This window comes from Ctenocephalides felis, unplaced genomic scaffold, assembly GCF_003426905.1.
Source record: "Ctenocephalides felis isolate EL2017-DRISC unplaced genomic scaffold, ASM342690v1 CF-g0.4_SCAFFOLD_01170, whole genome shotgun sequence".
NCBI classification, from domain to species: Eukaryota; Metazoa; Arthropoda; class Insecta; order Siphonaptera; family Pulicidae; genus Ctenocephalides; species Ctenocephalides felis.
Window position 1 is genome coordinate 37,697,186 of NW_020537324.1, and position 25,794 is coordinate 37,722,979.

Consider the following 25,794-nt stretch of genomic DNA (forward strand, 5'->3'; position numbering starts at 1 on the left):
TTTTCGACATACAAAAAAATTTTTGAAAAAAAAAATAACATGCACACTCATCCATTTTTTCTGAGGTATACTAAAATGTTCAGAAACCTTCAAATCGTGAAGATATGCGAACATTTATATTTTCGATTTTTGGCCCATTACTATAACTACCCTACGAGAAGTTAATATTCGTTATTTATTTGGTTTATAAGATGTATTGTTAATTTTAAGTTAGATCCAGGAGTTAAAAAGCTTACATCTGGGTGGCGTAGAAGGGACCAACTGAAAACCTTCACACTGGTAAAGTTGTGAAAAATAAAAAATAGCAAATAAAAAAGTAAATCAAGTTAAAATAAGCAATTTCACAAGAAAAAAAATTATATAAATAGTTATTTCTACTCTGCTGGTTAATATTTCTGATGAAAAACTAGATCAAAATTATTTACAGTGCTATCTCTGCAAAAAATGCATCCATGAAATTTATATTTTGCATTTGTTGAATAATGCAGCTAATATTGTGTAAAACCTCTTTAAGATTAAAATAAAACATTAGACATGTTGTTCACTGGCCGCCCCAATTAACCCCGGGTAAAAGAATCTGGTTACACATTTTTGAAAAACAGCAAAAAAACACATTTCTAGAATGATGAATTAGCTGGAAGTATTGAACATAATCAGATAGTTGTTTGATATGTGTTATTTGTTATGAAATTATTGCAAATTGGACCTTTGTGCCCCGATCTACCCCATATGTAAATTAAATATGTATGTAGTCAGAGGATATAAATACAGCAAAGTAAGACCAATGAATTTTATATAATACAAGCAAATAAATCAAATGGTTTTTATTATTATTTTTACGAACCTGTAGCAGCCAGGGAGATCATTAATCGGCCTATCCAATCCAATGCTGAGTTCATTTACCAGCGCTTTATGATATTCACTAAAGAAATAATCCCAGTCTTCAATCAGTTGCTTGCCATCATAATGCATAAATAAAAATACAGACAAATCCGTTGCAGGAGATGCATACCTAAAATATAAAGCATTTGTATAAATATAATAATAATAGTAATAATATTATGATAAGGTAATATTCAATAATGTCTTGTTAATATAGCATTTCAATTCTTTTCTCCACGAGTCAGAGAAAAATTGGGTTTAATGTGTAATTTAAATTACTCTGAAAAGGAACTAAATGCAACTGTCACACGATAAGTTCGAAGTATCTATAGATGTAGTGACAAAATAGGCCAATAAATATCGATATCACACCAGTTTTTCGATATGATTTTATAGAATGATTTCATCGCATAAAAATATATGATGCCTTCATATTGCTCTAGCTAATTTTTACCCCTAATCGAAAAATTCTCTACACAAAAATATAGTTGTTGGCGTAATAAATTTAAAGATACAACAGTCAGTATCTAGATATTCGGTTTTGGCCTTCTTGTAAAGAGTGATCATCTTCATATGTAAAAACTACTTCTAGTGCATGGTTCATGGCCGTCTTCGATCATGTTTTCCTATTTCTCTATCACAATATTGTCGGAAAAAATTTTATATATCGCAAATTTTTTTAATCTAATTCTTCCACAAAACAATAACTTTTGCCAACGTCCTCTTCTATTTTCAATTTTCCACCTTTTTGTGGATCTGTGTAATCGTCCAACCTCTTCTTTTTGTTTCCTGAAGTATCAAATAATATCTACAGTTTTTCGTCGTTTATTTGTTCGGAAAGATTTGTGTAGATACATTCTTGAATCCGTATTAATGTACCTTTTGCGCTTTAGAATTATTTTCTGGCTTATCCTAGGTTTTATAGCAAATCGATGTTCCAAAGTATTTATGCGTTAACCCTCCTCTGCCGCCAAGAGCCAACATGTATCTTTCATGTTTGTACAATTACTTATTATGGGCATATGCACCTGAATCACCAGAATTTCACTTACAAACACAAATGAAAATCACAATTAGCACACTACTCATCGTTATATTTATTACTAAAATTGCGTCTCTTCTTTTGAACTTGTCTCATGTAAAATACAATATGTATATTGAGAAGCAATCCGAAAAGAGTCCTCAGCCCTCTAACCTTTTTCAGTCACAAGACATCTAATTTATAGATGTCATGATTTCTCTTTTGAAGTTTCCAGTTTTTGACTTATTAATAGATTAGTAGAAACTATCTTTAAAACATTAACAATCTGATAGCTATTCTACCAATTCTTTCCACACGCATATCTAAACTGGAGGTCTTTTCAACCCCGAAACATTTATAAAATCACAAGGACATCATTAAACTCTTTTTCTAGAGAAAAGAAATAAATATGCAAGTTTTCTTCATTTCCTTTCTACATAATAGCATCAGAAACGAGTCCGTCGTTGAGTTGTGCTTCAAACTGTTTGATCTAAACTCTCATTCTATACTGATGCTCTTTCTGCTCGACTCCAGCCAACACAGTTATCCAATTTAACCATTTTTAGTCTTTTACTAAATGCATTAAGACTGATTAATCCAAAAGGAAGAAAACTGTATGAAGTTATTGTCCAACAAAACTATGGTACTCTTTCCACGGGCACTCCGACTTACTGGCCAACTGACCCAATGAAGAAGCCCGATTTATTGGATTTCTTCATAATCAAAGGCTTAAACTCAAGGTACACAGATGTTCATTCAAGCTACGATCTCTCTTCAGATCACTCACCTATAACTGCTACTATCTGTTCTACAATTATCAATGTTTGTAAACCTTATAGACTTCATTCGAGAAAAACAAACTGGGAACTATACCGCTGCAAAATAGAAAACAATACTGATCTCAAAATTAGTCTTAAGAACTCATTGGAAGTTGACTCTGCTATTGACAAATTTAATAAAACACTTCATGATGCTACTTTAACTGCTACTCCAGAAACAACAGTTCAACAGGATCAACCTCTATCTTTTGAAATTAAAAATTTAATCTCAGAGAAAAGGAAAGCTAGACGCAAATGGCAGTCAACTCACTTTCCATCGGATAAGAACACATACAATAACTTAAGCAATAAACTAAAATCCAGATTGAAAAAAAATTCTAAATTAAAAACAAATTAAAACCACGTATTCAAAATCCGCCTGTTAGATGGGATGACAGCAATCTATCTTGGGCTAGGAGTGATGCAGAAAAAGCTAATTTATTTGCTCATTATTTAAGTGCAGTTTTCAAACCGAACCCAGATTACTCTAACGCAGCGGGCCTTAGCTCAAATATGATTCCTTCTCACAACTCAATGAACAGCATAAAGTTCTTTTCATTAAAGATTATAATTGAAGAGATAAGTAAACTGAAAAATAATAAATCTCCAGGTTACGATTTAGTGACGGCAAAAATGTTGAAAGAACTGCCAAAGAAGGGATTCATCCTTCTAACGTATATATTCAACTCAATAATTAGATTAAATTATTGGCCAACTCTCTACAAAACATCTGTAGTAAAAATGATCCATAAAAGCGGAAAAGATCCTAATATGGTTATCTCATATAGACCAATCAGCCTTCTACCAATTGTTTCAAAAGTGCTCGAAAAACTCCTGCTTCAACATATCCTAACTAGCGCGAATATATTTCCAGAACATCAATTTGGCTTTCGGAGTCAACACTCTACAATTCAACAGTGCCACAGAATCGTAAGAGTCATCAACAATACCTTCGAGGCCAAACAATTCTGTTCTGCAGTGTTTCTAGATGTGAGCCAGGCTTTCGATAAGGTGTGGCACAAGGGACTTTTATCGAAGATTAGATCTCTACCTCCATGTGGTTATTATAATATTCTAGAATCTTATCTCGCCAATAGGAAATTCAAAGTATGGGTCAACACTGAAACCTCAATATCTCATCAGATTGAGGCAGGAGTTCCACAAGGCAGTGTTTTGGTGCCATTTTTATATATCCTATTCACTAGTGATTTTCCAACTTTACGATCAACCACAACAGTTACATTTGCTGACGACATAGCAGTTCTTTCGACACATGCTGATGCATCTAAGGCTTCGCTAATTTTACAAAGGCATCTAAATGTTATAGAGGATTGGACAAAAAAAATGAAGAATAAAAATAAATGAGAGCAAGTCTAATCATATAACATTTACACTGAACAAGACAACATGCCCAGGAGTACATTTTTATGGCCAAGCAATTCCAAGCACCGAATGCGTCAAATACTTAGGTATGCATTTAGATCGCAGGCTCACGTGGAAGGACCATATTCGCGCCAAATTAAATACTATAAAAATTAGAACCGCTGAACTATACTGGCTACTGGGACGCAAGTCAATTTTGTCGATTGATAATAAACTTCTAATTTACAAGGCAGTAATAAAACCCATATAGACTTATGGCATTAAATTGTGGAGCTGTGCAAGCAAATCCAACATAGCGTTAATGCAACGTGCCCAATCGAAAATATTGAGGCAGATTACTGATGCTCCGTGGTTTGTTAGTAATAAAACTTTACACGACGATCTTCATATTGATTTTATAAACAGAATAATACAAATCAACAGTATAAAACATTTTCAAAAACTACAACATCATTCAAACCATATAGTCACTCAGCTTCTTGAGACATCAACTTCAAGAAGACTGAAGAAGAAGCTGCACGAAGATAATATGGAGGAACCTTAGATAATATGAACAGAATAATTGAATCATTTATTGAAGTGATTCTCTAAATATGATTGTAATATTGATCCGATAAATTTATATGTGTGTTTGCAAGTGTGTGTGTATGTGTGTGAGTGAATGACATAAGCCAAATAGCTCATAGAATAGTCATGTATTCTGATTGCTATTGAAAATAAAAATTAAAAAAAAAAACTAAATGCATTCTCTCATGACATGAACATCAAATCAGTTCGAAAAGTAATTTTTAAAGCATAAAAACAAAATATTATTCTTGTTGACGTACCGAAATGTCTGCAGATCAAGCATCATCAAATCTATAGGTTGATTTGTATCATCATATTTGTACATGACATTATTTCTTAGGTAATCACCATGGCATATAACAGATAATAGACCTGAAGGTTTAATAAGGTCTCTGGCATAATCAAGAGCTTTTTCAAATAATCTCTAAAAAGAAATAGAAAAAATTAAGCGTAAATAATTTGTAAAATAAGCATCATATTAGTAATTGGCACCTGAATTTCAGTAACAAATTTTTGCATATTATCGTCATCAGGATATTCATTTCGTAAATTCTTCAATCCACGTTGTGCACAAATATCATAGGTCAAATTCAAGTTGGAGTCTTCTGGAGGATCCTGATATCTAATTTCTTGAAGCAAACCACAAATATGTTGAAATTTTTTTGAAATTCTTTTCTTTCATTGTATAAGCTCTTCCATGAAACATTCCTAGTTTATTAACTGCAACACATACAATATATTTGTAGGACATAGAAATGCAATTGGTATTCTTTCACAAATCGTGAAAGTAAATAAATTTTTACAGATATAAATTCCAGAGTTTGCTGAAGAATTTGTTTTTGTTAATATTTACAATTGAAATGTTGATGATTTTCTCAATTTTTTTTTGTTTAATTTTATTTTCAATAGCAATCAGAATGCATGACAATTGTATTCAACACCCTTTGCGTCAAATTAATTATTTCTAGTTGTGCTGATCGCAACAGTATTTTTTTTATTTTACTCATATTGAAGTCAACTTTATAATAATTAAACAAAATGTTTTTGGAATTTTCTTAGCAATAAAAGCCCCTGAATATTCACAAAGGTTTTATTCGCCCTTCCCCCAACTTGAATCAATTAAAACAATTTTTTTTCTGCTACAAATTTTTTTTCACAATTTGTTGGAAACTCGTTACATCGAAAGGTATTAAATATTTTTTAGCGCGAGTCGCGTTTTCCACGCCGGGTACAAAGACTTGTACTCATTTGTCACTTCCGAATGCCCTTCTTACATACTGTTTTATGGTTGAAAAATATTTTATGATTTTGTTTCTGGAGCATGAATATAGTCGAAAAACAATATATTAGGGGAGAGCGGAACTTGAATGTCCGCGGGTTATAAGGTTCACTACTAATATCCCAAAAACAAGTTAAGTTAGGAACTTCATAACAGCAATATTTAAAAGTAGAGAGATTTTTCAATTATCTCAATGAAAGCTTACATGTGAGTGGTGTAAAAAAGACCAACTAAACCTTCAAGCTGGCAAAGGTGTGAACAGTAAAAAAAATGTGAAAAAAAAAATTAAGTTAGAAAAAAGCACTTTTACAATGGATAAATTAAGAGTAATACCAACTCTGCTTATGAATATGAACAAATCAAAGTTATATATGGTGAATTCTTTGTAAAAGATATGCCCATGAGCTAATATTTCGTAAAATTCTTTAAAAATTAAGAATAAGGTATTGTATCTGTTTGCACGATGGCTGTACTTTTTACCCAGGATAAGGGCTAAAAGGAAAAGATGACAAATTTCGGGAAAATAGCTGAAAAATATATTTCGTTAATTAGAAAAAATGGTTGAATCTAACTTAAAAGTCCTCCTTCTTCAAAATATTGTTATTAAAAAGTTCCTAACTTTATTTGTTTTTGAGATATGGGTAGTGGAACTTTTACACGCGGACCTTTAAGCGCTGTTCTCCCCTAATATTTTTTTTATATATATTCATTTGTCTCCATAAACAAATTTATAAAATATTTTTCAACAAAAAACAATAAGATGAGCATTCGAAAGTGACAAATGCGTACAAGTCTTTGAGATTCCTGGCGTGGAAAGCGTGACTTGCGCTCGAAAATATTTAACATCTTTTGATGTAACAAAGTCTCCAACAAATTGTAAAAAAGAATTTTGCAGCAGAAAAAAAAGTTTTTTTTCAATCGTTTCGAGTTGAGAGAAGGTTAGGTAAAACTTTAGTGAATATCTAGAGGTTGTTATTGTTAAGAAAAATGCAAAAACTTTTTTTTTAATTATAACAAAGTTGACCTTAATATGAGTAAAATATAATAAAAATAATACATTGAAATTGAGCACATCATCCATATTTCAATAAAAAAAATCCTGAAATACGTGTCAGATGGTTTTATGTTTAATATCTATAAAAAAAAATCAGACAATGTTCAAATGTCAAGATCTGGTCGGTGTGCGGTTTGTGAAAGATTGACCCATATATGAAATATATATGAATCAAATAAGTCTTCTATTCAGCACAAATAAAGCTCAAAGATGCTTTAGATTATTTACATTTTTGTTCATACCAATTCGAAATAACCTCACTTCACATTCATAATTTATTATAATAAAAATTGTGCCAATAAATATTGTATTTTCACATATACAATGTAGTATAAGGTCTATGGATCCATCACACGCACACGTGTGTATCATTGTATATATATATATATATATATATATATATATATATATGATAAAAATTGTTTCTTGGGCATCCATCCAATAATTTAAAAAAACAGTTTTAATGCAAAATGTTTTAATTAAGAGAACATACGTTTCGGGTCCAGATTTGACCCATCTTCAGTGCTACAAATAAATATATCGGGGTTACAAATTAAAACAATATAAAAAATAATATAAAAGATACATAATTACAGACAAAAATAAGTAGAACCAATGTATATGAAAAGTATATATGAAAAAACAACATAAAATAAAACAAATGTAAAGAGACTCACCATACAAATAAATTTTTAAAAAAATATAACACAAAGCACAACACAAAATTGTAGCGAAAAAATAAGTATGAAAATAAATTGAAAAAACATCAATTTTATGAAAATTTTTGAAAATTGTAAAAATTAAAATAAATAATATGTTTTATTATAAAAAGGCTTATTCCAAAACACATCTTGTTAGTTTGGAGACAGAGTTACGTGTGTGTAAACGAAAGTGAAATGTAGGCCTACGTGTTTGCAGCGGAAAATAGTGGAAACTGTATCGTCAATGGATGAGAGAACGGGATAGAGAGAATTTTAGAGGTTACAGTTATGAAGAATTTTCCAGCGATCATGCGCAAGGAACATAGAAATTTTTTTTAAATGTGTAAGTCATCCATAATCAGACGGTTGAACAAAGCTGGATCAAAATGAAATATACGGATCAAAATAAAAATATAGAAACATAATAAAACCAAGACAGCACAATGTAAAAAATATGTGAATAGAGAATTATATTAAGAAAAAGTATAGATATTAACTGAAAACGATAAAAGTTAAAAAGCAAGTTATTATATAAACAATTATAACAAAACATATATATGTATATATACGCAACATAATAATTGTACATATGCATACACATACACAAAACATAACTAACATAAACGACCACATGCACACATGCAATTACAACATATATGTAAAATCCAAATATGCACACAAATGCAACATATATGCCCATACATGTATATCAACAAACAAAAACATGTATAAATGTACATATACACATACATAAATATACGCATACATACATACATATATATATATATATAAATATATATATATATATACATATATATATATAACATAAAAGAATTGTTAGGAAGTATTGCGAATATTGAAAAAATTGTTCGAAGCATCTCGGTAAATATTGCAAAGAGAAGCCGAATCAAAACGTTTGTTAATAGTAGGTAATATTTGTATAAAAATACTCTCAGCAAACTTCCTGCGTAAAGTGTTGGCTTCTCGATGAATAATTCTTGGATTGGCGATATTAAAAGAATGTTTAAAGTTGGAGACATGTTCGGTGATCATGGTTTTATTTTGTTTCCTGTTAAGACTGTTAAGTTCGTGTTGGCGTATTCTTTTTGAGAGAAATTGTGAAGTTTCTCCAACATAACAACTTGAACAATCATTACAATCAATGACATATACAACGTTTGACGTGCGGGAAATAGGGGTAGGAGTTTTTAAATTAGTGTATAAGTCTGAGAGAGTGTGTCCAGTCGAACACACTAGCTTCAGACCAACGGACGAAAAAAGTTTTTTCCATGAGTGGAAAAGGCAATCGATGTACGGTAATGAGATGAAGGAATTGAGAGATAGTGAATTTTCAGGAACAGGGTTAAGGGTTTGTGAAGTGATGCTATTTTGTTGTGAATGGGAGGTAAATGAGGAAGATGTACGGAATTTATTACGAAGAAATGGTAATCTATTATTAATTACTGAGCGTAAAAGTTGTAGTGGATAGGAATTATTTTGAAGGGTAGAATATATCAAATTGATATTTTTTTCCCAATGTGATGGATGAGAAAGAAGGATGGCATGGTCTAGTAAGTTGATGATAGATGCAATCTTAGTCGATTTGGGGTGATAGGAATGGTAGTTTAAATAACGTCCAGACCAAGTGGATTTTTGATACCAACATGTAGTGATGGAGCCGTTATTTATAAAAAGGGTAATATCTAAAAAATTAATGGAGTTGTTAAGTTGGGTCTCTACGGTAAAACAAAGGTGTGTGTCGAAATTATTAAAAGAATTTAGGAAATTGGTTATGTTATAAGTAGGAATGCAAGTTAAAATGTCATCAACGTAACGTTTGTAAAAAAGAGGTACATAAGACAAGGTATTAAGTGTAGAGTTCTCTAGGAACTGCATACAAAGTTCAGCAAGTGGGGCACTCAAACTGGAACCCATTGGAGTGCCAAATTTTTGTTTAAAAAAACAGTCGTTGAACGAAAAATAAGTATTAGAAATAATGAATTTAATACATTTCAGGAACCAAGAAAAATTAAAATCTGTGTGTTTACTAATATCAACCCATTTATGGTCTATGGCAGAAAGAATAAGGTCAGGTGAAATGTTAGTAAAGAGGGAAACAACATCTAAACTTATAAAGGAAAAATCAGATGGTACAATGAGGGAGTTAAGTTTGGGAATGAGCTCGAAAGAATTTTTTACAAAATGTGGAGAATCATGAGTGATATTGGATAAAATTGAACTAATGAATTTGGATAATTTGCAAAGAGGGGAATTTAAGTCAGCAACTATTGGTCGAAGAGGAAAACCGTCTTTGTGGATTTTGGTAAGACAATAAAGTTTTGGGGAAATGGGATTGTAGGTTTTTAATTGTAGAGAGAGAGGTTTGGGAATTTGCTTGTTTTCTATAAGTGAATCAATTAATTTCAAAGTATTCCGATTTATAAGGTCGGTGGGATCTGAATTTAAAGGTTCGTAAATGTTTGTATCAGCTAGGAGGGTCATGGATTTGGAAATATAGTCAACTTTGTTCATGATAACAGTGATGTTACCCTTGTCTGCCCTGGTAACAACAATTTCTGGGTGTTGTTTGATAAAGGATTTGCAAAAGTGGATGTCCTTGAGTAATTCTTTATGTTGATGAATGTTAGAAATGTCAAATTTGAAAAAAGAATTAAGTTGGTTGCAAAAAATAGATTTAATGCGGTTTTTTTCATTGATATCTTTTAAATTACGTAAGCTGTATTCTAAAGAGCTAAGTGTTTTGACAAAATTAAACGATTTTTTCTGTTGTGGAATGGAAAATTTAGGACCTAGTGCTAAAATGTTCAAAACATTGGGTGGGATTTCTAAATCGGAAATGTTTTTTACCCATTTATTGATGATATCAGGGTTTATATTTATTTTGGATTCGTTTGTCTTTTTCGAATAAAGGTTGTTGAATTTTTTTATAAAGGATTTTTTTGACATATTAAAAGCATTATTGAATCTAGAGTTTTCGAAATCCAAAAAATTGTTAATGTCAATATGATTATTAAAAGTGGAAAATAAGGATTGGATGTTATAATTTAAAGATTTATTTATGTTATCAATAGAAGTAATGCAATGTTTGATTTCTAGATTCAGCAACATAAAAGAGAAAGAAAGCTTTTTATTTTTAAAATAATTGGAATTTAGATGATCAAAGTTTGTTAATTTGAAATCAAAGGATTTTGGTAGAAGTTTTTCTTTGCGACAACGAAGTAAAAAAGTTCTTTTGTTGGTGACGATAGCCAGTTTTGAGAAAAGATTTGAAATAGTTTTAAATAATATGAGTTTAGTAGGTCCATAGCAATGGAAAATGTACTCGAAAAAAGATGGAAAAGAGTAAGGAATACAATTTGTAAAACTATTATGAAAATAATTGTTGTAACGGTAAAATTGACGAATTAATGCAATTATTATAACTCTGTGTGTAAGTTGGAAAATGATAAGAGAAACGATTATAATTATGTCTTACCTTATTTGTATGGAGAGCACTATTTACATATATAGCATTGAAATTATAATTATTTTGAAAATTCATGTTGTTAAAAATTAAAAAACACTTGTAAAAGTTCTTGAAAAATCTTGGAATTTGTAACTTCCGTGTAGTATTGGTTCTGAGTGTCCTAACAAAAAGGTCTTGATATGTAGTCTTGCAAAAAATCTTGAGGAAATTTGTTAGGTCTTGAAACATGTAGAATATTTGAAAAAACAGTGTCTTGAGATAGACAAAAAATCTTGATTATTTTAGGTTGAAATTGTCCAATTTTTCAGCCCTTGGATTATATAAAGCGAGAGGTTTTTTTTCAGATGGTGAAATAGTATGATAAAAATTGTTTCTTGGGCATCCATCCAATAATTTAAAAAAACAGTTTTAATGCAAAATGTTTTAATTAAGAGAACTCCTACCCCTATTTCCCGCACGTCAAACGTTGTTATGTCATTGATTGTAATGATTGTTCAAGTTGTTATGTTGGAGAAACTTCACAATTTCTCTCAAAAAGAATACGCCAACACGAACTTAACAGTCTTAACAGGAAACAAAATAAAACCATGATCACCGAACATGTCTCCAACTTTAAACATTCTTTTAATATCACCAATCCAAGAATTATTCATCGAGAAGCCAACACTTTACGCAGGAAGTTTGCTGAGAGTATTTTTATACAAATATTACCTACTATTAACAAACGTTTTGATTCGGCTTCTCTTTGCAATATTTACCGAGATGCTTCGAACAATTTTTTCAATATTCGCAATACTTCCTAACAATTCTTTTATGTTATATATATATATGTATATATATATATATATATTTATATATATATATATATGTATGTATGTATGCGTATATTTATGTATGTGTATATGTACATTTATACATGTTTTTGTTTGTTGATATACATGTATGGGCATATATGTTGCATTTGTGTGCATATTTGGATTTTACATATATGTTGTAATTGCATGTGTGCATGTGGTCGTTTATGTTAGTTATGTTTTGTGTATGTGTATGCATATGTACAATTATTATGTTGCGTATATATACATATATATGTTTTGTTATAATTGTTTATATAATAACTTGCTTTTTAACTTTTATCGTTTTCAGTTAATATCTATACTTTTTCTTAATATAATTCTCTATTCACATATTTTTTACATTGTGCTGTCTTGGTTTTATTATGTTTCTATATTTTTATTTTGATCCGTATATTTCATTTTGATCCAGCTTTGTTCAACCGTCTGATTATGGATGACTTACACATTTAAAAAAAAATTCTATGTTCCTTGCGCATGATCGCTGGAAAATTCTTCATAACTGTAACCTCTAAAATTCTCTCTATCCCGTTCTCTCATCCATTGACGATACAGTTTCCACTATTTTCCGCTGCAAACACGTAGGCCTACATTTTACTTTTGTTTACACACACGTAACTCTGTCTCCAAACTAACAAGATGTGTTTTGGAATAAGCCTTTTTATTAATAAAACATATTATTTATTTTAATTTTTACAATTTTCAAAAATTTTCATGATTTGATGTTTTTTCAATTTATTTTCATACTTATTTTTTCGTTACAATTTGTGTTGTTCTTTGTGTTATATTTTTTTAAAAATTTATTTGTATGGTGAGTTCTTTACATTTTTTATTTTATGTTGTTTTTCATATATACTTTCATATACATTGGTTCTACTTATTTTTGTCTGTAATTATGTATCTTTTATATTATTTTATATTGTTTTAATTTGTAACCCCGATATATTTATTTGTAGCACTGAAGATGGGTCAAATCTGGACCCGAAACGTATGTTCTCTTAATTAAAACATTTTGCATTAAAACTGTTTTTTTAAATTATTGGATGGATGCCCAAGAAACAATTTTTATCATACTATTTCACCATCTGAAGAAAAACCTCTCGCTTTATATAATCCAAGGGCTGAAAAATTGGACAATTTCAACCTAAAATAATCAAGATTTTTGTCTATCTCAAGACACTGTTTTTTCAAATATTCTACATGTTTCAAGACCTAACAAATTTCCTCAAGATTTTTTGCAAGACTACATATCAAGACCTTTTTGTTAGGACACTCAGAACCAATACTACACGGAAGTTACAAATTCCAAGATTTTTCAAGAACTTTTACAAGTGTTTTTTAATTTTTAACAACATGAATTTTCAAAATAATTATAATTTCAATGCTATATATGTAAATAGTGCTCTCCATACAAATAAGGTAAGACATAATTATAATCGTTTCTCTTATCATTTTCCAACTTACACACAGAGTTATAATAATTGCATTAATTCGTCAATTTACCGTTACAACAATTATTTTCATAATAGTTTTACAAATTGTATTCCTTACTCTTTTCCATCTTTTTTCGAGTACATTTTCCATTGCTATGGACCTACTAAACTCATATTATTTAAAACTATTTCAAATCTTTTCTCAAAACTGGCTATCGTCACCAACAAAAGAACTTTTTTACTTCGTTGTCGCAAAGAAAAACTTCTACCAAAATCCTTTGATTTCAAATTAACAAACTTTGATCATCTAAATTCCAATTAATTTAAAAATAAAAAGCTTTCTTTCTCTTTTATGTTGCTGAATCTAGAAATCAAACATTGCATTACTTCTATTGATAACATAAATAAATCTTTAAATTATAACATCCAATCCTTATTTTCCACTTTTAATAATCATATTGACATTAACAATTTTTTGGATTTCGAAAACTCTAGATTCAATAATGCTTTTAATATGTCAAAAAAATCCTTTATAAAAAAATTCAACAACCTTTATTCGAAAAAGACAAACGAATCCAAAATAAATATAAACCCTGATATCATCAATAAATGGGTAAAAAACATTTCCGATTTAGAAATCCCACCCAATGTTTTGAACATTTTAGCACTAGGTCCTAAATTTTCCATTCCACAACAGAAAAAATCGTTTAATTTTGTCAAAACACTTAGCTCTTTAGAATACAGCTTACGTAATTTAAAAGATATTAATGAAAAAAACCGCATTAAATCTATTTTTTGCAACCAACTTAATTCTTTTTTCAAATTTGACATTTCTAACATTCATCAACATAAAGAATTACTCAAGGACATCCACTTTTGCAAATCCTTTATCAAACAACACCCAGAAATTGTTGTTACCAGGGCAGACAAGGGTAACATCACTGTTATCATGAACAAAGTTGACTATATTTTCAAATCCATGACCCTCCTAGCTGATACAAACATTTACGAACCTTTAAATTCAGATCCCACCGACCTTATAAATCGGAATACTTTGAAATTAATTGATTCACTTATAGAAAACAAGCAAATTCCCAAACCTCTCTCTCTACAATTAAAAACCTACAATCCCATTTCCCCAAAACTTTATTGTCTTACCAAAATCCACAAAGACGGTTTTCCTCTTCGACCAATAGTTGCTGACTTAAATTCCCCTCTTTGCAAATTATCCAAATTCATTAGTTCAATTTTATCCAATATCACTCATGATTCTCCACATTTTGTAAAAAATTCTTTCGAGCTCATTCCCAAACTTAACTCCCTCATTGTACCATCTGATTTTTCCTTTATAAGTTTAGATGTTGTTTCCCTCTTTACTAACATTTCACCTGACCTTATTCTTTCTGCCATAGACCATAAATGGGTTGATATTAGTAAACACACAGATTTTAATTTTTCTTGGTTCCTGAAATGTATTAAATTCATTATTTCTAATACTTATTTTTCGTTCAACGACTGTTTTTTTAAACAAAAATTTGGCACTCCAATGGGTTCCAGTTTGAGTGCCCCACTTGCTGAACTTTGTATGCAGTTCCTAGAGAACTCTACACTTAATACCTTGTCTTATGTACCTCTTTTTTACAAACGTTACGTTGATGACATTTTAACTTGCATTCCTACTTATAACATAACCAATTTCCTAAATTCTTTTAATAATTTCGACACACACCTTTGTTTTACCGTAGAGACCCAACTTAACAACTCCATTAATTTTTTAGATATTACCCTTTTTATAAATAACGGCTCCATCACTACATGTTGGTATCAAAAATCCACTTGGTCTGGACGTTATTTAAACTACCATTCCTATCACCCCAAATCGACTAAGATTGCATCTATCATCAACTTACTAGACCATGCCATCCTTCTTTCTCATCCATCACATTGGGAAAAAAATATCAATTTGATATATTCTACCCTTCAAAATAATTCCTATCCACTACAACTTTTACGCTCAGTAATTAATAATAGATTACCATTTCTTCGAGATAAATTCCGTACATCTTCCTCATTTACCTCCCATTCACAACAAATAGCATCACTTCACAAACCCTTAACCCTGTTCCTGAAAATTCACTATCTCTCAATCCTTCATCTCATTACCGTACATCGATTGCCTTTTCCACTCATGGAAAAAAACTTTTTTCGTCCGTTGGTCTGAAGCTAGTGGTTCGACTGGACACACTCTCTCAGACTTATACACTAATTTAAAAACTCCTACCCCTATTTCCCGCACGTCAAACGTTGTATATGTCATTGATTGTAATGATTGTTCAAGTTGTTATGTTTGGAGAAACTTCACAATTTCTCTCAAAAAGAATACGCCAACACGAACTTAACAGTCTTAACAGGAAACAAAATAAAACCATGATCACCGAACATGTCTCCAACTTTAAACATTCTTTTAATACCACCAATCCAAGAATTATTCATCGAGAAGCCAACACTTTACGCAGGAAGTTTGCTGAGAGTATTTTTATACAAATATTACCTACTATTAACAAACGTTTTGATTCGGCTTCTCTTTGCAATATTTACGAGATGCTTCGAACAATTTTTCAATATCGCAATACTTCTAACAATTCTTTATGTGTATATATATATATGATTATATATTTTATATATTATATATATAGATATATGTATATGTATATGTATAGTGTATGTATGTATATGCAATTGGTACATTTATACATGTTTTTGTTTGTTGATATACATGTATGGGCATATATGTTGCATTTGTGTGCATATTTGGATTTTACATATATGTTGTAATTGCATGTGTGCATGTGGTTGTTTATGTTAGTATGTTTTGTGTATGTGTATGCATATGTACAATATTATGTTGCGTATATATACATATATATGTTTGTTATAATTGTTTATATAATAACTTGCTTTTTAACTTTTATCGTTTTCAGTTAATATCTATACTTTTTCTTAATATAATTCTCTATTCACATATTTTTTACATTGTGCTGTCTTGGTTTTATTATGTTTCTATATTTTTATTTTGATCCACATATTTCATTTGATCCAGCTTTGTTCAACCGTCTGATTATGGATGACTTACACATTAAAAAAAAATTCTATGTTCCTTGCGCATGATCGCTGGAAAATTCTTCATAACTGTAACCTCTAAAATTCTCTCTATCCCGTTCTCTCATCCATTGATGACGATACAGTTTCCACTATTTTCCGCTGCAAACACGTAGGCCTACATTTTACTTTCGTTTACACACACGTAACTCTGTCTCCAAACTAACAAGATGTGTTTTGGAATAAGCCTTTTCATAATAAAACATATTATTTATTTTAATTTTTACAATTTTCAAAAATTTTCATAAATTGATGTTTTTTCAATTTATTTTCATACTTATTTTTCGCTACAATTTGTGTGTGTTTGTTTGTGTTATATTTTTTAAAAATTTATTTGTATGGTGAGTCTCTTTACATTTGTTTTATTTTTATGTTGTTTTTTCATATATACTTTTCATATACATTGGTTCTACTTATTTTTGTCTGTAATTATGTATCTTTTTATATATTTTTTATATTGTTTTAATTTGTAACCCCGATATATTTATTTGTAGCACTGAAGATGGGTCAAATCTGGACCCGCAACGTTGTTCTCTTAATTAAACATTTTGCATTAAAACTGTTTTTTAAATTATTGGATGGATGCCCAAGAAACAATTTATCATACTATTTCACCATCTGAAGAAAAACCTCTCGCTTTATATATATATATATATAATATATATACATGTATATATAATTAGTTAATTGATTGCATACCAGCAATAGAAAGTGCTCTTTAGACAGCCAGGTCATTGTATCTGTCATACGATAGCCGTCGACTCGTATCCTGCATTATGATGATTGGTGTTCCATGTTCAGAAAAATAATAACATCGAGGAAATAAAGTTTTCAAATCCAAAACTGTCGATCACCGTGTTATAAGCAACAATTTCGTTAGCAAACATCTATCCATACCAAATGACCTGCATAGACAAATTTCATTAGCAAATTTATAATTACGCCATTAAATTTTAGTAAATTATAGCTTAATGGGATTTAAAAGAATGATGCTTAATAAAAATTAAATTACGATTTTAGTTTCTATACGAAAAGTCCTTGTTAACTTCCCAAAGGAGAAGTTTATGTTTCATAAAAAAATCCAAATCGCTAATTTTATTTTTTCGGCGTTTCAAGCCATTCTGAATCGAATGAGACCAAATTTGGAAAAAGTATGTGTGTGTGTGTTGTGAACAGATTTTTGCCGTAAATCGACGTTTTCTCGAAAAGGCTGGACCGATTTCAAAAATTTAAAAGCCATTCGATGTATCTCGATGAGGGATATTGTTTGTCAGTTTGTGCGACAATCGACCAAGCCGTTCTTTATAAATCGCAGAAAAGTGAAAAAATTTTCGTCTACGTTTTAGCCCGCAATTCTGATCAGATTTCGAAAATTCAAAAACTGTTCGAAAGATATGGTGGGTATGGTGCTGATTAGTTTTGGTAGAGATCGGCGGGCCGTTTTCTTGTAATAAAGTTTTACAAAAAAAAAAAATCGACGATTTTTATGATTATTTTTTGACGGTAGATACCACAATCTTCTAGATCATACTAAAATATTATGGCCCTACGGCAACTGGTTTAGCTTTTAAAATTCGTCAAAGTTTGCAAAAATTAGTATAGTAGTTCTTTGGCATTTGTCAAAATTAGAACTTTATCGACGTTTGCTCAAAACGGCCTAAACCGATTTCAGATATTTAAAAAGCATTTGATGTATCTCGATGATGATCATCGTTTGTCAGTTTTGTGCGACGATCGGCCGAGCCGTTTCTTTGTGATTTGGAAAAAAGTGTTAAACCTTTCGTCCACATTTAAGCTCATACTACCGAACCGATTTTAAAAAAATCAAAAAACTGTTCGAAAAATATTAGTTGGGAATGTTACTGATCAGTTTTAGGTGAAAATCTACAGAACCGTTTTCTTGTAATTAACTGTTGAAAAAAAATTTAAGCCGATTTTCATGGAACTTTTTTGACGATATATATCATGGTCTTATAGAACTACTGAAATATTACGGCCTTACGACAAGTAGTTTAATTTTAAAAATTCATCAAAGTTTGAGAAAATGAGTTGGTCTTGAACATAGTAAACCATTAAGTCCTACGGAAGAAAACTGTTTCAAATATAAAAATTATTGATTTTTGAAAATTTGCTTTTAAAAAATACTCCGAAGTTAACAACGTGTTCGTTCGTTCGTTGCAATGATGTGTAATAAATCCACTCGGTATACTTATAATCACTCATAAATTAATTTATTTTTTATTGATTAAGTCGATTATTCTTACATTTCCAGAAGTTCATTACTTGCCTCAAAGCAAAATACCAATACCAACTAGTTTATATTTTGAATTGTGGGAATTCGACATCTATAATACAGAATAACACGGAAATAATACGAAAACTTCGTGAACAGATCATATATGTTTTTTGTGTATGTTGAATAATTTGGTCAATTGAAAGACCAGGTTGACTTGTAGCTTTATCAACGGTCTTGATTGAAAAACGCTTTAATTAAAAGAAATTTTACTTTTATATTAATGTAATTATAAGTTTTAAATTATTGATTCGTAGAGTATTGCGTTGTCTTTTTAATTTGATGTTCTGTTGTTTTTGTTTGTCCACAATTTCATATTATTCTTTAGTCGTCTGAACTGTATTATTTAATATTTAATTTTAAAAGTTAATTTTTTAAAATTTGTTATGAAAGTTAATATTGTAAGATGTCTTCTTCAAAAGTTTTACCAGACTAAATATTTTGTTCAATGCTCATTAATAATAGTTAGTTTGTATTACATTAGAAACTGACAGTTTCTATTTACATTATATTCATATGGAGAACAATATTTTTTTAACTTCCCGAGGAAAAAGTTTATGTTTTCATAAAAAAATCAGATTCGCTAATTTTATATTTTCTCGACATTCAAGCCATTCTGAATCGAATGAATTTGTGAACAGATTTTTCGCCGTAAATCGACGTTTTCTCAAAAACGGCTGAATCGATTTTAAAAATTTAAAAGCCATTCGATGTATCTCGATGAGGACTTGCGTGTATCAATTTAGCGTGACGATCAGCCAAGCCGTTTCTTTGTAAATAGCAGAAAAGTGAAAAATAATTTGAAAATTCAAAAACCGTTCGAAAGATATTGGTTGGGAATCGTGCTGATTAGTTTTTGGTAAAGATCGGCCATTTTCTTGTAATAAAGTGTTAAAAAAAATTTCGGCGATTTTCATGATTTTTTTTTAACGGTTAATACCATAGTCTTATAGAGATCATACTAAAATATTACGGCCCTACGACAAATTGTTTAATTTTAAAAATTTGTCAAAGTTAGCAAAAATTAGAATCATTCTTAATTTTGGCGTTTGTCATAATTAGACCTTTCATCGACGTTTCCTCAACCGATTTCAGAAATTTAAAAGCCATTTGATGTATGTTGGTGAGAGTTATCGTTTGTCAGTTTTGTGCGACGATCTGCCGAGCCGTTTCGTTGTAATTTGGAAAAAAGTGTTAAATTTTTCGTCGACATTTAAGCTCATACTACCGAATCGATTTTAAAAAATCAAAAACTGTTCGAAAGATATGGAATGGTACTGATTAGTTTAAGATAAAAATCTACCAAGCCGTTTTCTTGTAATTAACTGTTGAAAAAAAATTTAAGCCAATTTCTACAGTACTATTTTTGGCGATATATATCATGGTCTTATAGAACTTACTGAAATATTACTGCCTTACGACAAGTAGTTTAATTTTAAAAATTCATCAAAGTTTGATATAATGATTTTTTTTGACGTTTGTTAAAATTAAAAGTAGACGATTCACTTGATATAACGATAGAGTTCTTGGTCTTAATGAACATACTAAACCGCCAAAGCCCTACGGAAACTGGTTCAATTATAAAAATCATTGATTTTTGAAATTTTGCTTTTAGAAAATACTCCGAGTTAACGTACTCATTCGTGTTCAATTAAGTGTAATAAATCTACTCGGAATGCTTTTAATCTCTCATAAATTATTTTTTATTGGTTAAGTGGATTATTTACACAAATTTCTGATTTAATTAGTGACCACATTGCCTTCTGCTTATTGTGAACTGAAGTTCATGTAACTTGCTTCAAGGCAAAATGCCAACTAGTTTTATTTAGATTCTGCATAGAACTTTGATTTATGATTTTAGTTTGTTCCAACTTTTTTTTTTGACTAATTCTAAAATATATGAATCGGTTGTAAGATACTCACAATTTTATATATATATATATATATATATATATATATATATATATATTTATATAAACTTTGCATAACATGCATATATTACCATATAAATATGAATGAACATGCAATATGAATGAATATACTTACTTTTGAACAAATTCATCCTGGTCCAATATTTTAATAACCAGTTTTAGTTCTTTGTTATCTTCAAATAGAACAGTGCATGTAAATAGTGAGCTTATCATGAAATTATTGTCACTAGAAACATCATTCATTATAATTTGTTTCAACTTTTCTATTTTATAATTTTCACACAGATCGGCATGTTTCAGAAGATCGGGCAATACCTCTTTCAATGTATTCTCTCTCTCAGAATTTGCCATGCTGAAATTTAATAAACAATAATTACTATCTGTAGACCTTTAGTTTAGAAAACCCTTCTTTTGTAATTATAAAAAAATGTTTCCTAGTAATTAATTAATTCTAATATAAATTCATGAAAAATAAATTCAAGACAGGTTCATGAACATTTCAGTTTAAAATAATTTTAGGAACAATACTAGATTCTTTTATCGGCCTAGATAGAGCTGAGACCAATATACTTTCTTGACTTTTAAAAATCCTTTCACAATTATCTATCGAAACACCAAATTGGATTCATTCCACTATTTAATTTGCCGAAGGATAAGTTATTGTTTTCGCGACAAAATCTGTTTTGCTAATTTTATGTTTTATCGACGTTTCAAGCCATTCTGAATCGAATGAGACCAAATTTGGAAAAAGTATGTGTGTGGGTATATGTGCGTTCAAAAACGCCTGAACCTATTTCAAAAATTTAAAAGCTATTCGATGTATCTCGATGATGACAGCAGTTAAATATTTTGCGCGACGATCGGCCGAGGCATTTCTATGCAATTAGCAAAAAAGTACCTCAGTCAGACATAGTCAAATATCTTGAATAGCCTTTGAATGAAAGTGTTCTAATAAATTATTCTGATCTGCATTTGGGAACAAAACTCCCCAACTGGCAATTCGTAAAATATGCCAACCAACTGGCTAGTGGTTAGTCTAAAGATCATTCATCCAAACGTCAGGAGATGGAAACAAATAAACAAGTACAATTAGTATCTTTCATAATTATAGTAGTCTATAGACATTTTACTTCTTCTGCCATACACAACGTGCCATAAACTTAACTAATATACTCCGTTCCGTTTATATATAACAAAATCTAGTAAAGTTACAAGTTTTTCCATAACAATATTTGAAAGTACAGGAAAATAGATGCATAACCTGCTATCACCTTGATTCCTACTACGTTGCTAACAGGAGAAAAACGCCAACGTTTGAAAATGCTTAACATAAGTATTTTCTATCGTTAGTTTTCGTGGTTGTGAGCACTGTTGCTTAGTTCACGAGACCTTTATATAAATTTTGACGACCTGTTCTCCAAATTGAATTGCCATTTTTGCACTTTTTGACCCATATCTTTGAAACGGCTGGACCTTCGTCGATTAGATTTTGGTAAAGGTCCACCCGTTTCAAAGTTATGGGTCAAAAAGTGCAAAAATGGCAATTCAATTTGGAGAACAGGTCGTCCGCATTGAATTTAGTCCGAATTAAAAATATTGTACTTGAATTGACGGAATAAAAATTGATAACATTTTTGTGGAAACAGGTTCAGCAGTTTTTGAGATCCCATAAATAAGTTAAGAATGATTTAGTTAGACTATCGGCACTCCCAGTCACTAGAAATCGGATGTTTTTTAAGTAATTCAAGTCGGTTGATCCGATCTCTCGAAATCGTGCACGAAAAATTGTACACATACATGCGTACACACATCGATTTTTTTTAAGATATTCTAAATATCGTAAGAAACCCCTCAAACGTACAAATATGCAAAAAAATGCACGTAGATTACAATAACTTACCCTATGAGAATTCAAAAATCTATTTTATAAATCACTACAGACAGTTAAATAAACAAACAAATATTTGCACTACATATCTTATTAATTCTTTTAGACTTATTCTGCTATCTTTATTTTCATAAGAAATATTTAATCTAATGCACTCCACGCACTGCAGGCCATTCGACAATATTACTGATACATTTTAAGAGACGGAACGATTTGTACAACATTTTCTTGACTATGTGACTGAAATCAATGTCAACAAATTTTAATCTTATGTTGACATATCGAAGACAAATCATTTTATATTATAAATATTCTATTTGCCGTTTGTTTTTAATTTTGTTGCAAATTTAGCTAAAAAGTTTATTAAGCTGTCTTTATATTCTTTATTACAATAACTTAAATGCTTCATTTTTATCCTATTTTCAATATAAAAAATGCAATGCTAATTCAAATATTGCGTGATTTAGTGCCTTCCGTTTGCCCCCATTTGAATGTGATGTGCAGAAAGTATATTTTTTATTATAGCATTATGTAATTGTTTTAGTTCGGATTTACCGTATCTTTAAAAATAAACTCAATTATCAGATCATACTTAAAATACATAATATATGATAAGTAACTAGTGATGAATGGTTTCGTGCATTAAGCCTTGATGAAAATTTGAGGAATATTTAATGTTTTCAAATAGATTGTAATAAATACTGTAACTTTCATCATTTTTATTTTTATTTTGTATATAGCTTTGTGTATAGCTTTAAATTAGACAACGACGTTTATTTAGCTTAATTAATCGGACTTAAAATAAAGAGCATTGTCTAATTATGTTAAAATTATTTATTTGAAGTCTATAAGAAATATTTTTAACACTAGCTGGAATTAAGAATTACAAATATATTTTTTTGAAATTAAAAAAAAATGAAATAAAAAAAATTTCTTTTCCCAAAAGCAATTGTGTCGTCAATAGAAGCAAAAAGTTTTTATAAAGTGGATGATTAGTTCTCTCAAAAACTGCATTTTGTTGCACATTCAGCTCCGTATCTCCGAAACGACTGGCCAAAAACTAATCACCATTTCTCCCAATCATTGCGTATTGAATGTTGTTTGGATCATTCAAATCGGATGCTCCGTCACCTCAAAAACTTGATTTTTATTTTCTGCACCCTTTGCTTCGTATCTCTGAAACGGCTGGACCTGTCTTTGCCAAAAACTAATCAACACATCACCCTATCGATAGGAATCAAATGTTTTTTGAACCATTCAAATCGGTTGATCCGTGCGCCGGAAAACGTAAACGTAAAAAATGCGGACACACAAAACACACACACACAAACACATCCAGTTTTTTTTTAGGTACGCTAGAATGTTCAGAAACCTTCAAAACGTCGAGAAGTGCAAAAATTTTCATTTTCGATTTTCGGTCCATTACTATAACTGCCCTACGGAAGTTAATAAACTCAACATGCTGAACTCAAATCTCTTTTATTTAGACAGTATTTCCAAATTTCTCAGAAAACAATAAAAAGGTCGCACAAAGGATTTGCAATTAGTACCACACTTGTGTATAATCTTGGTGAAAATACTTAACAAATTTATTTAGTTAAATAAATTGTGATAAACGCCTAATTTAAAATCCAATATTATATTTTGTATATTAAGAACGGTGTTTTGCAAATAAAAAGAATAAACATGAGTTCGATCAGTATTGCTTTTAATTATTTAGTTATATAAAATTAAATTACAACACAATTTTACGGTTCGCTAGCTGTCGTTGGATACTCACTCGTGGTTCGACATAAATTTTCTATTTTAAGAATATCCCTTCTTAATTATATAACACACACACACAAATATATATATATATATATAAATATATCCAAGAAGTAATAAAAAACAAAAATGTCTTTAGAAAAACATTTCTTCATTTGTTTACTGTCGACGTTTCGGAACTAGGTACGTTCCATCCTCAGGACATCTATCAAGAAACATGGTCTTGGTAAGATTTAAACAAACTATATATTTAACTGGATGGAGTGTACTTAGTTCCAAAACGTAGACGTAGTAAATAAATAAAGAAATGGCTTTTTAAAAAGCTTTTCTGTTTTTTATGACATTTTGGATTCTTTGTTCGAAGCGCTATAAAATATTTACAAATCCAAGACTCTACCACCTTATATATATATATATATATATATATATATATATATATACAGTTCAAAACGGTTGGTAAACTTACTTATATTAACACTGTAATTCAAATCCAAAATTATCAATATAACTAAAATACAGTAAGGCGCAGCATTCACTAACTTTTAATAAAATAATAAACGAATAACACAAAGAAATTTATTGTTATAATATATTTTGTTTGAGAGTCAACCTCACTGATTCCACTACAATTAAATTACAAACATCATCATGTATAACTATGAGTACGAGTTTAGTTGCATCAACAACGCTTACACTCGGCCGATCACTTCACTAAATAAAAATCAGTGGAGGATTGATATCATTAAGACTATTAGAAAATAAATTTATCACAATTTTGTTTATGTGTATGTAAATGTTTATGTGTAATTGCATACTCGTATATTCATGTAATCATATATACAGTTAATATAAATAAGCTTAAACCATGTAAACATACTCACTCAAAGTATGTTTAAGTAAATTTTTATTCAAAAATATCTGTTATTGTGATAAAATTTATTTTAAATTTGAAAATTTGTAAATGATAATTCTATTGCACAATTTTCATCTGATGTTGTTGAATATTCTTTATGTTTAACCAATTTGAAGTGGACACTATAGATTTTAATCTATATTAGGGGAGACTGGGTTGTGCTACTTTTTTTTATCAGCAATGATATTGTTGATTTAATAGCTAGCTGAGAAAAAAGTAAATTAAATGGTAATTTGAACTATTATCTACATGGAAAGTACTGACTCTAAACACGATGGATTTAGTCATAAGAACAAATCATACAAGAAAAAAGATACTCATATGAGTGTCTCAGACGTTCCCATTCCAGGACGGTTGTGACAGG

General features: G+C 30.0%; 1 protein-coding gene across 1 annotated transcript in view; it reads right to left on the bottom strand.

Annotated features, from left to right (window-relative positions):
- LOC113367192 overlaps window positions 1–25,065 on the bottom strand; it is a 114,824-nt gene extending 89,759 nt beyond the window's left edge. Inside the window, exons 1-6 of the mRNA XM_026608821.1 lie at window positions 24,984–25,065; window positions 20,978–21,214; window positions 17,493–17,543; window positions 5,164–5,293; window positions 4,932–5,095; window positions 845–1,012 (exon numbers count right to left, since the gene is read on the bottom strand). Coding sequence (XP_026464606.1) covers window positions 845–1,012; window positions 4,932–5,095; window positions 5,164–5,293; window positions 17,493–17,543; window positions 20,978–21,213 — 749 coding nt within the window. The 5' untranslated portion in view covers window position 21,214; window positions 24,984–25,065. The remainder of the gene's footprint in view (window positions 1–844; window positions 1,013–4,931; window positions 5,096–5,163; window positions 5,294–17,492; window positions 17,544–20,977; window positions 21,215–24,983) is intronic.
- Window positions 25,066–25,794: the final 729 nt, after the last annotated feature.